The sequence below is a fragment of the Oncorhynchus tshawytscha genome, linkage group LG29 (genome assembly GCF_018296145.1).
Source record: "Oncorhynchus tshawytscha isolate Ot180627B linkage group LG29, Otsh_v2.0, whole genome shotgun sequence".
NCBI classification, from domain to species: domain Eukaryota; kingdom Metazoa; phylum Chordata; class Actinopteri; order Salmoniformes; family Salmonidae; genus Oncorhynchus; species Oncorhynchus tshawytscha.
This window is the reverse complement of record NC_056457.1, coordinates 24922161-24938944: the sequence shown is the minus strand read 5'-3', so window position 1 is coordinate 24938944 and position 16784 is coordinate 24922161. Positions and strand designations below refer to the sequence as shown.

Genomic DNA, 16784 nt, shown 5'->3' with positions numbered 1-16784 from the left:
CTCAGACTGGGGCAAAGGTCTGTTGTCCTTCCAACAAGACAACGACCCTAAGCACACAGCCAAGACAACACAGCAGTGGCTTTGAGACAAGTCTTTGAATGTTCTTGAGTGGCCCAGCCAGAGCCCAGACTTGAACCCGATCTATCATCTCTGGAGACCTGAAAATAGCTGTGCAGCGACGTTCCCCATCCAACCTGACAGAGCTTGAGGTTCTGCAGAGAACAACTCTGAGAAACTCCCCAAATACAGGTGTGCCAAGCTTGTAGCATCATACCCAAGAAGACTTGAGACTAATCGCTGCCAAAGGTGCTTCAACAAAGTACTGAGTAAAGGGTCTGAATACTTATGTAAAATGTGATATTTCAGTTTATTAAAAAAAATATCTAAAAACCTGTTTTTGCTTTGTCATTATGGGCTATTGTGTGTAGGTTGATGAGGGGAAAAACAATCAATTTAATCAACCTTAGAATAAGGCTGTAACATAACAAATTGTGGAAAAAGTCAATGGGTCTGAATATTTTCCGAATGCACTGAACATCTGAGCTGGCAGAGAAGAGAAGAGGGAAAAAGAGACAGCATCCTTTATCTCCAGACAGGGAATAGTATTTTCATCCTAGATTCCCCATGAGCCTCGCTGACCTTTGAACCTGACTTGTTTATGTCCAGAGTTCTAAACGGTGCCCCGTTACTGATTAACCATTGGCCGAGGCTGAGAGAGAGCCTGTGATGTTTCCATCTATTTAAAGACACACCAGGGAGATTAAACACTAACTCCCCATGAGGCCTTGAGAGCTTTTCTAACCCTTTTCAAACTAAACACAATGTTCTATTCTAGCACAGGTGTTCATCACTCTGTTGCACAAATACACACAAATGATTATACACAGGCGTTCACAGCCACGCAAACATGACCCCAGTGAGTGACACATGCCAAGGCATGATGGATAAGGTTGAGGGTCAAGTCATACCAACCAACACTCCCACCCCCAACTCACCTATCACTCACTCGCTCACCCTCACTGCAGAGTTCAACTGGACTGTCTACGTCAAAACAACTAGTGAACATTGTGTAACTCCCACCACAGGGTTACAGCAGATTCAGTACCTTCAGTAGTGTTGTTAACCTGGTCCCATCAGGTAGTGTTGGAAGAGGAGTTGGCTACAGTACATCAAAATGTGGGACAGGCTAGAACTGCTGTAGTTCCTCGCCGTATCTTTTTCTCCGGATGAATGTTTTATGGTTAAATGGTTTTACAGGCAGGGAAGATAAATCCCTGTTTGAATAACCAATAACACACATCTGGAAAAATAGCCTTTGGACATGACCCACTTATCTCATAGCATGGACAGACTACCCTCCCTGTTTCTGTCTTTGGTGTTCTCACAGAGGCATACACAGACCATGACTTTCCATGTATCCAGCACCAGTAAATATATGCTGAAGTTTAACTGTAATAACACAATCACATAGGAGTTTGGTTTATTAGGGCCATATCTCTGTTTATAGACAGTAGTTTTCTGGGAACAGACAATCAATACAAAAATCAACCAATTTAAACTGAAAATCATCACCTTCAGTAGAAGAACATCTTTAACTGTTTAAATAATTTATGCAACATTATCGTAGTGCACTCTGTGGTGGATCAATGATGGTGGAATGTCTTTAGAAATAAATACAGAAACATAACCAAAACAAGCATGAGCAACAAGATTTAGACATAAACACAGAAACGAGGTCAGAGGACAGCTGACAGGAGTCTCCTGTGTCCATTGGCATGGTTACAACAGGTTGGCATGGTTAGTTGGCAAGGTAACTGAGCAAGAGGGAATGTGATGTATCATGTTACAGGAGAGACAGCGGTATGTTAAGGTGCTCTGTCTAGGGTGTGTGTATACCATGGAGGCGCGGTGCATATAGGAGTGTTGAATGTGATTTCGATCCACACTGGTGCAGCACACCCAGAACTACAGAGTTTATATCACCTCTAGTAAGCCAGGTTATATCACTGAAAACAAATTGTATTTTTACGACAAGAGCCTGGTTCCAACCAATTTAGACATACAGTAGATTATGGTAATAACAGGCTCTCACCACTGGTGGGTGTGATGACATGATGTAACGTCCTTCAAAATTCAAATAGTTTTCTGTTTTGTGTGCCAACACTACGTGCACCGTGAGGAGCTTTGTGTCACACCGTTGCCACCTAGGGAAACACTCTCGGGAAAAGAGGGCTGTTGTGAATATAGGTGATTCTGTCAGAAGTTGCAGTCCAACTCCTCTGACAACCGTTGTTATCATGCCAAGAATCCTAATCCCCTATATTAACATCAGTCAATGAGGATTTCACAATTTCATGAAACAAATCAGGTGCCAAAGGCATAGGAGAACAAGGGCCTGAGGGCCAGCAACAATCCACACCTAGGAACACCACATGATTGAACATACACACCCAAACACACTCTGACACAACATTAGGCCCACAACATGAACACGCACAGTCAAATAAAACACTGGGTTTTACGGCCAATATAGATGGATAATATCGGTGAAACAATATACCGGCCGGGCTCCAATTATAACCTATCCTCTACGTTTGAACCAAATATTCCATGACACAACAAAATGTGATTGTTTTGGGACCTTTGATGCCATTAACTTTTAAAATCTCATGCGATGTGTCCAGGCTTTCTGTGTCAGCTAGCAGTGCTCTTGTCCTCGGTCTTCTCAGCCTGCCTGAGGGGAAACAGGAAGCAGGAATACACATCACTATTACTGAACACACCTCAGCTGAATCTCAAACATCTTTTTTTCGATTCTTTGTCATGATGACTAACCTTGCCCTTGCCAAATGGCAGGTCCTTCCAGAGCGTCTGCACAGCATCCAGACCCTGCTGACTCCAGCTGTACACAGAGTCCCTGCTCACCTGATATAGAGACAACCACACACACACAAAATTGAAACACCTTCTATGAAGTCTGACCTCAATCAGATAAACCATGTGACAGATTTAGTGCACAAAATGTCATTTAAAAACACCCAACACAAACTAATCACTCATTAAGTGTCTAAACTATTCATAACTCACAGAAATACAGCCATTAAACCCCCCCCAGTCAGCAGTCAGAGGTCCCAGCTTTCCTCCCTCCCTCTGAACGGCTGTCTCCTCATCACTTTCCTATCCTGCTGCTGTATCATACATCCTGTCTGTCTGATCTGGCTGTGTTGTGGCACACAGAAACACACACCTGTATCCTCTCTATCTCTGGGTGTGCCTCTCTCAGACAACAACATTAAACAGGCCTAAAATATACCAGGAATCCACACCAGAATAGGGCACCCCGCTTTGAAACCAAATGGCAGACTATCAATCACATACCCTCCCCACACACAATCGCTCTTATTTCACAGCCAGAACTTCCTACAGGAAACCACAGCCTTTCCCGTTAGAGAGAGGGGAAAAAGGGATGGAAGACACACACTAACATTGCACCCCACACCCACACACACCTTGGTTAAGGAGGCAGCTTGCTGGGGGTAGAACATGGAAGCACTAAGAGCCATCAGCCCGACAGGAAACACCAGCCTCTTCACCCTGGAACCTAGAGACACAGAGTAGTGCTGAGCGATTACTGCTTTTTGAGGTCAGTTCCAGTTCGGTTTTAGAAAAATAGTCCCGGTTTTAGATGATTTATTATTACATTAAATGCATTGTGGGTTGAATGCTGTAACACAGAATTAAACAATTAATAAAAGTCCCATGATGGTTGTGACTGCCCATTACTGCTTATCACTTAATAACAATAATTTGTTCACCTTAGTTTAAAGCTAGAATCCTTAATTGAAACATTAAAGTGGACATCCTGCCTCATCTGTGGTAAAAAGCTGAGGGATGGGCCTGAATGTGGACACCTGCTCTTCGAACATCTCATTACAAAGTCATGGGTGTTAATATGGAGTTGTTCCCTTTTGCTTCTATAACAGCCTCCACTCTTCTGGGAAGGCTTTCCATTAGATATTGGAACATTGCTGCAGGGGACTTGCTTCCATTCAGCCACAAGAGCATTACTGAGGTTGGGCACTGATGTTGGGCGATTAGGTCTAGCTCGCAGTCGGCGTTCCAATTCATCCCAAAGGTGTTCGATAGGGTTGAGGTCAGGGCTCTGTGCAGGACAGTCAAGTTCTTCCACACCAATCTCAACAAAGCATTTCTGTATGGACCTCGCATGCGCAAGGGGGCATTGTCATGCCGAAACAGTAAAGGGCCTTCCCCAAATTGTTGCCACAAAGTTGGAAGCACAGAATAGTCTAGAATGTCATTGTATGCTGTAGCGTTAAGATTTTCCTTCACTGGAACTAAGGGGCCCGGAACCATGAAAAACAACCCCATGACCATTATTCCTCCTCCACCAAACTTTAGTTGTCACTATGCGTTCGGGCAGGTAGCGTTCTCTTGGCATCCGCCAAACCCAGATTTGTCTGTTGGACTGCTGAATGGTGAAGCGAGATTCATCACTCCAGAGAATGCATTTCCACTGCTCCCACATTGAAAGTAACTGACCTCTTCAGTAAGGCCATTCCACTGCCAATGTTTGTCTATGGAGATTGCATGGCAGTGTGCTCGATTTCATACACCTGTCAGCAACGGGTGTGGCTGAAATAGCCAAATCGACTAATGTGAAGGGGTCTTCACATACCCGTGTATATCAATGGATGTGGCAACTAAGGATTCTAAGTCATCATCACATCTCTGCTCAGGCTGTAGCAGCCAGCCAGCCATCTACAGACTTGCCAGGACAAGTGGCAGCAGTTCGCAATGAATTCTGGTCATTGTAGTTAGTGACTATGTTGAATATTGGCCTGCTGAAAACTACAACTTCCTACTACATGGCAGAGTTCTTCCTTGATCTGATCTCTCTCTAGAGTAATGGCATATCGAGCTCACAGAAGAAGAAAAAATGACATGGATTTCAAATAATTGAACCGACGTCGATACATTAGTTGTGTGTGCATGTACACATTACCTTTGGCCAGGTACAATCCTAAGAAGCCAGAGAAGCCAACCACCCCGACGCTGGGATAGAGGTCCGGAGGAGGATCATTGAGGAACTCATATGTCTCTGAGAAAGAGAGAGACAGAGAGAGAGGACACAGTTTTGTGTATGTGTGTGTATATAAAAGGTATCTGCATGATATGAGTGTCTTCTCACCTCTCACTGTCCTGGTAGAGGCGCTCACAGTGGGCTCTACAGTCCTGTAGACCTCCTGTTTCACAAGATATGACATCACAAAGAGGAGATAGAGAACTTTAATCTATGCTTCAATCGTAAGAAGCTGCTGAGCGGAGGACAGCTCATAATAATGGCAGGAATGGAATAGTCTGGATGTGTTTGATACCATTCCATGTATTCCGTTCCAGCCATTACTATGAGGCATAACTCATTGTGTGTATGTTAGTGTGTCAAGTCTTGGTAGACAGTGTCTGTGACCTACCTCAGCTTTCTCCAGGGCAACCAGACCCATTACCTACAGGAAAACAAAAACCACAAACCTTAAATCTGAGAATTCCAAAAGAAAATTAGAGAGGTGCCACATGAGATTGCCTAGATTCACCCATTGTGTTCCAGTTGACAGGTAAGTAAGAGGCATACACCTCTGAGGAAGAGGGGTGTACCTGACACTGGTTGGTGTAAGGCTCGGCCCATTTCCTCAGCTTGGCCACGCCCTGTTCCACTGGCCCCACCTCTGGCTCCACATACCGGAGCTGCGGCTCTGGAGTAACATAGAGGGACGGGAGCTGCAATACACACACACACTTTTCAATCGAGCAGCCTACAGCAACGTTGTCCTGTCTAAGTCATTTTATCTGCAAAGTGCCTTGTGGGAGCCTGCACCCACCCAAACAGCTCTTATTAGCAGATGAGCTTGGACACGCATGTCACCTGTCCCTTCATATAACTGCCAAATAATTGTTCTCGGAGAGGAGACAGAACAGCCATACTAGCTACCTCTTCAATACTGAGACTCAGAGCTGCAGGTTTCTTCTTCGCCTCGCTGGTGGCCAGGACAGTCGCAGTGCCCGTCATCAGACCCAGGACCCCTGACACAGCGGCAAACTGCGGCACCTGGCATTGGTTACACATCATGATGCAGGATCATTACTTTATGGTAAATGGGTAAATGTATGGCAAGAGTCAGGACATTCATGGCAGGTATTCAGACCCCTTGACTTTTTCCACATTTTGTTACATTTACAGCCTTATTCTAAAATGGATTAAATAAAAAAATGTCCTCAATCTACACACAATACCTCATAATGACAAAGCAAAAACAGTTTAAAAAAAATGTTTGCAAAAGTATTACAAATTAAAAAAAACAGAAATACCTTATTTACATAAGTATTTAGACCCTTGCTATGAGACTCGAAATTGAGCTCAGGTGCATCCTGTTTCCATTGATCATCCTTGAGATGACTTGATTTGAGTCCACCTGTGGTAAATTCAATTGATTGGACATGATTTGGAAAGGCACACACCTGTCTATATAAAGTCACACAGTTGACAGTGCATGTCAGAGCAAAAACCAAGCCATGAGGTCGAGGAATTGAACGTAGAGCTCAGAGACGGAATTGTGTCGATGCACAGCTCTGGGGAAGGGTAACAAAAAATGTCTGCAGCATCGAAGGTGCCCAAGAACACAGTGGCCTCCATAATTCTTAAATGGAAGAAGTTTGAAACCACCAAGACTCTTCCTAGATCTGGCCAAACTGAGAAATCAGGGGAGAAGGGCCAAGAACCCGATGGTCACTCTGACAAAGCTCCAGAGTTCCTCTGTGGAGATGGGAGAACCTTCCAGAAGGACAACCCTCCCCATCCGGTGGATGGTGGTGGCAGCATCATGCTGTTGGGATGTTTTTCAGTGGCAGGGACTGGGATACTAGTCAGGATCGAGGGAAATATAAACGGTTCCAGACTGGGGCGAAGGTTCACCTTCAACAGGACAACGACCCTAAGCACACAGTCAAGACAAGTTGAGAATGTCCTTGAGCCAGAGCCCGATCGAACATCTCTGGATACTTGAAAATAGCTGTGCAGCAACGCTCCCCATCTAACTTGACAGAGCTTGAGAGGATCTGCAGAGAAGAATGGGACAAACTCCCCAAATACAGGTGTGCCAAGCTTGTAGCATCATACCCAAGAAGACTCGAGGCTGTAATCGCTGCCAAAGGTGCTTTAAAGTACTGAGTAAAGGGTCTGAATACTTATGTAAGCCTTATATTTTTTTATTTCTACTAAATTTGCAAAAATGTCAACCTGTTTTTGCTTTGTCATTATAGGGTATTGTGTTGAGATTGAATTGATTGAATAAGGCTGTAACGTAACAAAATGTGGAAAGACAAGAGGTCTGAATAATTCCCGAGTGCACAAAATAAAGAATAAGGCTAATATATTAAGTATATTTACAAACTCGGACATACCCGGTTTGTCCAGTAATGCCATGGCCAGATTTATGAATAAAAATACGTTTTACGAGTAACTATATTTTTGATCGCGAATTCAGATTGTAAAACGTCTTCTCTTTTAGTTCGTCATACATATGGCTAGCTAGCTAATGTCGAATATTGAAAACTAACCCCTTATGTCTATGTTAACTTCATTGACCCTGGCCACACTTGTTGTAGTGGTTTGGTTTGCTGACGTTAGCTAGCTAGCTAGCCTATGCTCAACCCAACCAACATCACTCTTTTAAACAGTATTTTACGGTTGTCATTTTGTAGTCCGTACTATTCTAAGAACCTGAATGTATCATACAAGCTACAAAAAAACAACAGTTTAACCGTTACCAGTTTCCAAACGTTTGACATTTCTCTTCCTGGTGACTTTGCTTTTGTACGGCAAGTCGGACGGCAATAAAAACACTATTTCGGTATTGTGGAACAATATGTATCTCAACAGCGACATCTGGTGGTGGCACACTATAGTGAGCATCACAGGTGAGAGCATACGACACACTTTCCCCAACACAGTGGTGGAAACAGTACACCTTTGTCATACTTGAGTAAAAGTATAGATACCTGAATAGAAAGTTACTCAAGTAAAAGTGAACGTCACCTAGTAAAATACTACTTAAGTCTAAAAGTATTTGGTTCTAAATATACTTAAGTATCAAAAGTAGAAATAATTTCAAATGTATTGTATTAATCAAAGGGCTTGTCTGTCATAGCTCAGCATTTATAATCAGCCCTCAGTCTCAGTAGGATAAAATTATAGAATATTGTGGATAAAAACACCCTGTACGATGACTATTTCTAAAAGAAAAAATAAATCAGATAAACAATGTATATACTATAATCTGAGTAGACACTGCTATTTAAAACACTTTGTAATTTATATCCAGAAATAAATGTTCATACTGTTAAGCTTTTCTGCTTTACTTGAGTGTGTTGGCAGTGGTGTAAAGTACTAAATATACTTTAAAGTACAACTAGGTCGTTTTGGGGGGTATCTATACTTTACTATTTATATTTTTTACAAATTTTACTTTTACTTCACTACATTCCTAAAGATAATACATGGTCATTCCTTCTGCCTCTGATCTGGCTGACTCACTAAACGCATGCAACTTTTGTAAATTATGTTGGAGTGTGCCCCTGTCTATCCGTACATTTTAAAAACAAGAAAATGGTGCCATCTGCTTTGCTTAATATAAGGCATTTGAAATGATGAATACTTGTACTTTGATACTTAAGTAGATTTTGGACCAAATACTTTTAGACTTTACTCAAGTAGTATTTTACTGGGTGACTAACTTTTACTTGAGTAATTTTATATAAAAGGTAGCTATACTTTTACTCAAGTATGACAATGAGTACTTTTTCCACCACTGTGTTGGGGAAAAGCGTGTCTGTCGTGTGCTCTCACCTGTGATGCGTACTATAGTTTGCCACCACCAAATGTCACTGTTCCACAATACCGAAATCTGGTGTTTTTATCCCCGTTCGACTTGCCGTACAAAATAGTGATGTTGGTTGAACTGAGCATTGGCTAGCTAGCTAACGTCAGCCTCAGCAAACCAAACCCCTACTACAGTAGTGTGGCCAGGGTCAATGATATTAACATGGACCGAAGGGGTTAGTTATAAATAGTCACTACAGTCCCTGGTTTGAATCCAGGCTGCATCACATCTGGGCGTGATTGGGAGTCCCATCGGGCGGCACACAATTGGCCCAGCGTCATCCGGGGTTGGCTGGGGTAGGCTGTCATTGTAAATAAGAATTTGTTTACACACACACCACACTGACCAAAAAGTTATTTTGTTGGCATTTACGTATGTCCCCATTACCAGTTAAATGTCATCAAAACCTATTTCTTTCACTTACTTGCTGTTTGGTTGTTCATTTGTTCTGTCGTTTCATTCTCAACCAGGATTTCTATGGAATGCCATTTGGGTCTTTGCGTGTAAAAAAAATAATACTTTTTAACACTATTAGACGTGTCATACATTTTTTTACGTAGTTATTACACATTGATTACACTATCACTCGTATTGTATATGTCACAACGACTCATCGATACGTATGCTATGATGCTGGTAAAGTTGTCTCGCACACCTACAGTGCTGGTCATAAAAAAAGTTAGCTAGCTCATGGATGCAAACAATGTTCTTCCCCCAAAACATAGCAAAACGACATCTGTTTCAGTAGCTATAGTTAGCTAGCTAACTATATAGCTAGGTTTCATCATCTAAAATATCCCTAATTTATGAGACAGTTCTTGTTTGATTAATGGTGGTCTATGTGAAGCTAGCCACAATAAGGATTAGCCACAATAGTGGACTTTGGGTTTAGCCTTCAAAATAAAAGAATGGCATAGTTCTACTATTTGTATTAATTTGCATCACTGTCAATGACATACTTTTATTTTGAAGGCAAACTGCAAATTCCACTATTGTGCCTAATCCTTATTGTGGCTAGCTTCACAACGCATAACCCGATCCGGTCGAGCATCACTAGCCAGATGACGCTAGCTTTGGGGAACAGAGTTAAGTAGCTGGCTAGCTATTTATTTCCATGACCTGAAGTTCAATTTAAATAGGCGAACAACAAGTGGCAACCTAGCTAATACTTACTCACAAGGATTCCTAAATCATTGCTAAGAATAATGAAAATGACTGCAGTTTCTACTGGTCATTGTTTTCAGGCTGGTTGTATTGGTGCTAGCTAGGTACCCCAGAAGTCGAACTAATTATACTTTATTACCAAAGCGGTATTGTAAATACATCGTTTATGGCCGGTGTTTGCTTGTTTGCAGACTTTTTTGTACAGCTTTGACAGTGCTACTGTATATTTTTTTGATATGCAAAGACCCAAACGGTGTTCCATAGTATTGTAATGAAACCGCAGGGAACAGGTCTCAAACCCTCGACCTTCTGGTCCAAAGTCCAGCGCACTATCGACTGCCGCAAAAGAATGCTCGAGTGGCAGTGTCGATATCCGCACTTATAAACCCAGGGCCATTACACTACTCCTTCCTTTCAAAGAGTGCGTCCTCGAGCTAGCTTGCGACTCTACGTCTTACAGGAACGCGCTCACAGGCCAAGCCCACGCACTATCGTGGATGCAAGGTCCGATCTCTTCTGACACCAATGTAATGAAACCGTGCTCGACCATCACCCACGACAGAGAACGGTTGATTGTCAAGGGCAAATGAATTCCATTATATTGGTTTAATGAATTTCGCCCTTGAGTTGTCTCGCTGAAATATTCATACTCTTTTAAATGACTACTTGACTTGTTGACTGCCCGAACCACACAACAGACGTGGGCTAGGTTAGGAATGCTGTGTTGCTCGTGCAGTGCAACATTTTACGTGGCGTCATTACGTCATGTTATATAGGTATGCACGTCAGGTTTGACATAGATTTTGCACATCGGCCAATACCGATGTTGGCATTTTTAGCTAGTATCGTCTGATTCCGATATGTTCACCAATATATCATGCATCCCTAATAAATATCTTTGACATTTAAACGTTAGCTATCTAGCCATATTTATGACTAGCTAAAAGAGAACGTTTTATGGTCTGAATTTGAGAAGAAAAAAAGAATTCTCACAACATTTTAATTCATAAATATGGCCATGGCATTAACGTTACTGGACAAAACGGGTGTGACATTATTTAAAAAAAATACTTGTAGCTAATGTTAGCGTTATTCTTTTTTGTGCTAAACTTTGCCCTTGTTATGTAAGCTAACGTTAGTGTAACTTACTTTCAATACCTGTAAATAACATGAGCAAGTCTACTTCTGATAAGCTTCCCAGTAAAGCATTAAAAACAAACAACCCAGAAAATAGTTAAAAATAGCCCATAATAATATATGCAGCCTGAGAAACAAGGTCCATGAAGTCAAAAACTAGCTTGTAACAGATGACACTCATATTCTGAGTATCTCTCAAACTCACTTAGATAATACCTTTGATAGTGGGAGCAGTACATGGTTATTTTTTAACCTTCATTTAACTAGGCAAATCAGTTAAGAACAAATTATTATTTACAATGACGGCCTAGGCCAGGGGGGCAGAACGACAGATTTTTACCTTGTCAGCTCAGGGATTCGATCTTGCAACCTTTCATTACTGGCCCAACGCTCTAACCACTAGGCTACCTGCATGTAGCGAAAAGACAGAAATGCCAACAGAGGAGGTGTTACGGTCTATATTTCCCGAACCACATTCCTGTAAAGCTTAGAGACAATGTTATGTTAAATACTGTTGAAGTAATATGGCTACAGGTTCATCTGCCTCACCTTAAGCCCATTCTTGTGGGAAGCAGCTATAGACCAAGTGCTAACAGTCAGTATCTGGATAATACGTCACATAATAATTTAAAGCATTCATTAATTTTTTACGTAGTTTATTACACTATCACTCGTATTGCATATGTCACAACGATTCAACAGTATCTGGATAATATGTGTGAAATGCTTGATAATGTATGTGATCTCAACAGAGAAGCATCATTTCTGGGTGATTTAAATATTGACTGGCTCTCATCAAGCTGCCCACTCAAGAAAAAAATTCAAACTGTAACCAGTGCCTGCAACCTGATTTAGGTTGTCAGTCAACCTACCAGGGTATTTAAAAAAAGCACAGGAATGAAATCACCATGTATTGATCACATCTTTACTAATGCTGCAGAAATGTGCTTTAAAGCTCTATCTAAATCCATAGGATGTAGTGATCATAATATAACACACTCAAGTGTTGTTTTAGCAGTATGCTTAGGGTCATTGTCCTGCTGGAAGGTGAACCTCCATTCCAGTCTCAAATCTCTGGAAGAATGAAATGGGTTTCCCTCAAGAATTTCAATGTATTTAGCACCATCCATCATTCCTTCAATTCTGACCTGTTTCCCAGTCCCTGCCGAGGAAAAACATCCCCACAGCTGCTGCCAGATGCTGCCACCACCATGCTTCACTGTGGGGATGGTATTCTCGGGGTAATGAGAGGTGTTGGGTTTGTGCCAGACATAGTGTTTTCCTTGATGGCCAAAAAGCTCAATTTTATTCTCATCTAACCAGAGTACCTTCTTCCATATGTTTGGGGAGTCTCCCACATGCCTTTTGGCGAACACCAAATGGGTTTGCTTATTTTTTTCTTTTAAACAAGTGCTTTTTTTCTGGCCACGGTGGGATGTTCAAAGTTTCTGATATTTTATAACCCAACCTTGATCTGTACTTCTCCACAACTTTGTCCCGGACCTGTTTGGAGAGGTCCTTGATCTTCATGGTGCCACTTGCTTGGTGGTGCCCCTTGCGTAGTGGTGTTGCAGACTCTGGGGCCTTCAGAACAGGTGTATATATACTGAGATCATGTGACAGATCATGTAACACTTAGATTGCACACAGGTGGACTTTATTTAACTAATTATGTGACTTCTGAAGGTAATTGGTTGCACCAGATCTTATTTAGGGGCTTCATAGCAAAGGGGTCAATACATATGCACGCACCACGTTTCTGTTTTTATTTTTTTTAACCCAAGTTTTATTTTTCACTTCACCAATTTTGACTTTTGTGTCTGTCCATTACATGAAATCCAAATAAAATCCATTCAAATTACAGGTTGTAATGCAACAAAATAGGAAAAACACCAAGGGGGATGAATACTTTTGCAAGGCACTGTATGTTCGTCAAAGTGTTGACATGCTTGTCAAATCTTATCTACTATTAAGAGCTGTTTGGGTGGGTGCAGTCTCCCACAAGGCACTTTGCAGATAAAATTACTTACGTGACAAAGTTGCTGTAGCCTGAGTCTCAGTATTTAAGAGTTAGCTAGTATGGCTGTCTGGTCTCCTTTCCAGGAACAATTATTTTGCAGTTAAATGAAGGGACAGATAACATGTGTGTCCAATCTTATCTGCTAATAAGAGCTGTTTGGGTGGGTGCAGGCACTTTGCAGATAAAATTACTAACAGGACAAAGTGTGTGCGTGTTGCAGCTTCCATCCCTCTATGTTACTCCAGAGCCGCAGCTCAGTTACAGTTGTGGTCGGAAGTTTACATACACCTTAGCCACATACATTTAAACTCAATTTTCACAATTCCTGGCATTTAATCCTAGTAAAAGTTCCCTGTCTGGTCAGTTAGGATCACCACTTTATTTTAAGAATGTGAAATGTCAGAATTAATAGTAGTGATTTATTTAAGCTTTTATTTCTTTCATCACATTCCCAGTGGGTCAGAAGTTTACATACACTCAATTAGTATTTGGTAGCATTGCCTTTAAATTGTTTAACTTGGGTCAATCGTTTTGGGAAGCCTTCCACAAGCTTCCCACAATAAATTGTGAATTTTATCCCATTCCTCCTGACAGAGCTGGTGTAACTGAGTCAGGTTTGTAGGCCTTCTTGCTCGCACACGCTTTTCAGTTCTGCCCACAAATGTTCTATGGGATTGAGGTCAGGGCTTTGTGATGGCCATTCCAATACCTTGACTTTGTCCTTAAGCCATTTTGCCACAACTTTGGAAGTATGTTTGGGGTCATTGCACATTTGGAAGACCCATTTGCGACCAAGCTTCCTGACTGATGTCTTGAGATGTTGCCTTAATATATCCAGATAATTTTCCTCCCTCATGATGTGATCTATTTTGTGAAGTGCACCAGTCCCTCCTGCAGCAAAGCATTCCCACAACATGATGCTGCCACCCCCGTGCTTCACGGTTGGGATGGTGTTCTTCAGCTTGCAAGCATCCCCCTTTTTCCTCCAAACATAACGATGGTCATTATGGCCAAACGGTTCTATTTTTGTTTCATCAGACCAGAGGACATTTCTCTAAAAAGTACGATCTTTGTCCCCATGTGCAGTTGCAAACCGTAGTTTGGCAGTTTTGGAGCAGTAGCTTCTTCCTTGCTGAACGGCCTTTCAGGTTATGTCTATATAGGACTCATTTTACTGTGGATATAGATACTTTTGTACCTGTTTCCTCCAGCATCTTCACATGCTCCTTTGCTGTTGTTCTGGGACTGATTTGCACTTTTCGCACCAAAGTACGTTCATCTCTAGGAGGCAGAACACGTATCCTCCCTGAGCGGTATGACGGCTGCATGGTCCCATGGTGTTTATGCTTGCATACTATTGTTTCTACAGATGAATGTTGTACCTTCAGGCATTTGGAAATTGCTCCCAAGGATGAACCAGACTTGTGGAAGTCTACATTTTTCTGTCTGAGTTCTTGGCTGATTTATGTGTATTTTCCCATGATGTCAAGCAAAGAGGCACTGAGTTTGCAGGTAGGCCTTGAAATACATCCACAGGTTCACCTCCAATTGACTCAAATGATGTCAATTAGCCTACCAGAAGCTCCTAAAGCTGGAATTTTCCATGCTATTTAAAGGCAAAGTAAATTTAGTGTATGTAAACTTCTGACCCACTGGAATACAGCAAATTATAAGTGAAATAATTTGCCTGTTAACAATTGTTGGAAAAATTACATGTCATGCACAGAGTAGATGTCCTAACCGGCTTGAATTTGTTCTTAAGCATCTCCAATCCAAAATTGAATCTAGAATCGGCTTCCTATTTCGCAACAAAGCATCCGTCACTCATGCTGCCAAACATACCCTCATAAAACGGACTATCCTTGACTTTCGATGTCATTTACAAAATAGCCTCCAACACTCTTAGACTGCATCCAATTTGCTATCACAGTGCCATCCGTTTTGTCACCAAAGCCCCATATACTACCCACCACTGCGACCTGTACGCTGTCGTTGGCTGGCCCTCGCTTCATATTGATATTGGGGCGGCAGGGTAGCCTAGTGGTTAGAGCGTTGGACTAGTAACCGAAAGGTTGCAAGTTCAAATCCCCAAGCAGTCGTTCGGCCCGTTCCTAGGCCGACATTGAAAATAAGAATTTGTTCTTAACCTAGTCAAATAAAGGTAAAATAAAATATTTGTCTTCAAACCCACTGGCTCCAGATCATCTATAAGTCTTTGCTAGGTAAAGCCCCGCCTTATCTCAGCTCACTGGTCACCATAGCAGCACCCATCTGTAGCACGTGCTCCAGCAGATATATTTCACTGGTCATCCCCAAAGCCAATTCCTCCTTTGGCCGCCTTCCTTCTAGTTCTCTGCTGCCAATGACTGGAACGAACTGCAAAAATCACTGAAGCTAGAGTCTCATATCCGCCTCACTAATTTTAAGCACCAGCTGTCAGAGCAGCTCACAGATCACTGCACCTGTACGTAGCCCATCCAACTACCTCATCCCCATACTGTTATTTATTTTGCTCCTTTGCACCCCAGTATCTCTACTTACGCACTCATCTTCTGCATATCTATCATTGATGTTTAATTGCTGTATTGTAATTATTTTGCCACTATAGCCTATTTGCCTTACCTCCCTTATCCTACCTCATTTGCACACACTGTATATATAGACTTTCTATTGTATTATTGACTGTATATTTGTTTATTCCATGTGTAACTCTGTTGTTGGTGTCACACTGCTTTGCCTGATCTTGGCCAGGTCGCAGTTGTTCTCAACTTGTCTACCTGGTTAAATAAAGGTGAAAAAAATGTACAAAATAAAATAAATTAACAGCCAACATTGTGGGCTAAGTTAGGAATGCTGTGTAGCGCAACATTCATGTGGCTTCATTACATCATGTACCTATGTTATACACGTCAGTGTTAAACTAGACATCGGCCAATTCCGATGTTGGCATTTTTAGCTAATATCGGCCGATTCCAATATGTACACTGATATATTGTGCATCCCTATTTTAAACAGTATTTTACTGTTGTCATATTGTACTCTGCCATTAGCTACGTCTGTACTATTCTAAGAACCTGGATGTATCATACTAGAGAAATGTTTAACCATTACCAGTTTCCCGACGTTTGAGATTTCTCTTCCTGGTGACTGCTTTTGTACGGCAATTCGAACAGGGATAAAAACACCAGATTCCGCAATTGTAGAACGATGATCATCAACAGCGACTTCTGGTGGTAGCAAACTATAGTGAGCATCACAGATGAGCACACACTTTTCAGCATCAGTGAAGGAAAAAGTACCCATTTCTCATACTTGAGTAAAATGATTAGATACCTTAATAGAAAAATACTCAAGTAAAAGGGAAAGTCACCCAGTAAAATACTACTTGAGTAAAAGTATAAGGTTGTAAATATACTTAAGTATAAATCATTTCATATTTCTTGTATTATGGCACCATTTTCTTGGTTTTAAAATGTACGGATAGACAGGGGCACACTCCAACATAATTT

The 16784-nt window shown here is 41.7% G+C and overlaps 1 protein-coding gene across 2 annotated transcripts; it reads right to left on the bottom strand.

The window, feature by feature from the left end:
• Positions 1–1463: 1463 nt before the first annotated feature.
• apoob (apolipoprotein O, b) lies at positions 1464–8013 on the bottom strand. 2 transcript variants are annotated; one of them, XM_024416358.2, is made up of 9 exons: positions 7843–8013; positions 6008–6124; positions 5674–5796; positions 5493–5525; positions 5210–5264; positions 5024–5119; positions 3510–3601; positions 2836–2925; positions 1464–2734 (listed from the first exon to the last, which is right to left on the bottom strand). In XM_024416358.2, exons 1-9 carry the CDS (start codon positions 7861–7863, stop codon positions 2726–2728), a joined length of 636 nt encoding a protein of 211 aa, XP_024272126.1. In that variant the 5' UTR covers positions 7864–8013; the 3' UTR covers positions 1464–2725. The 2 variants fall into 2 exon arrangements, with proteins under 2 accessions (XP_024272126.1, XP_042164652.1); XM_042308718.1 differs by lacking the exon at positions 7843–8013 and adding an exon at positions 7477–7826.
• Between the last annotated feature and the right edge of the window lie 8771 nt (positions 8014–16784).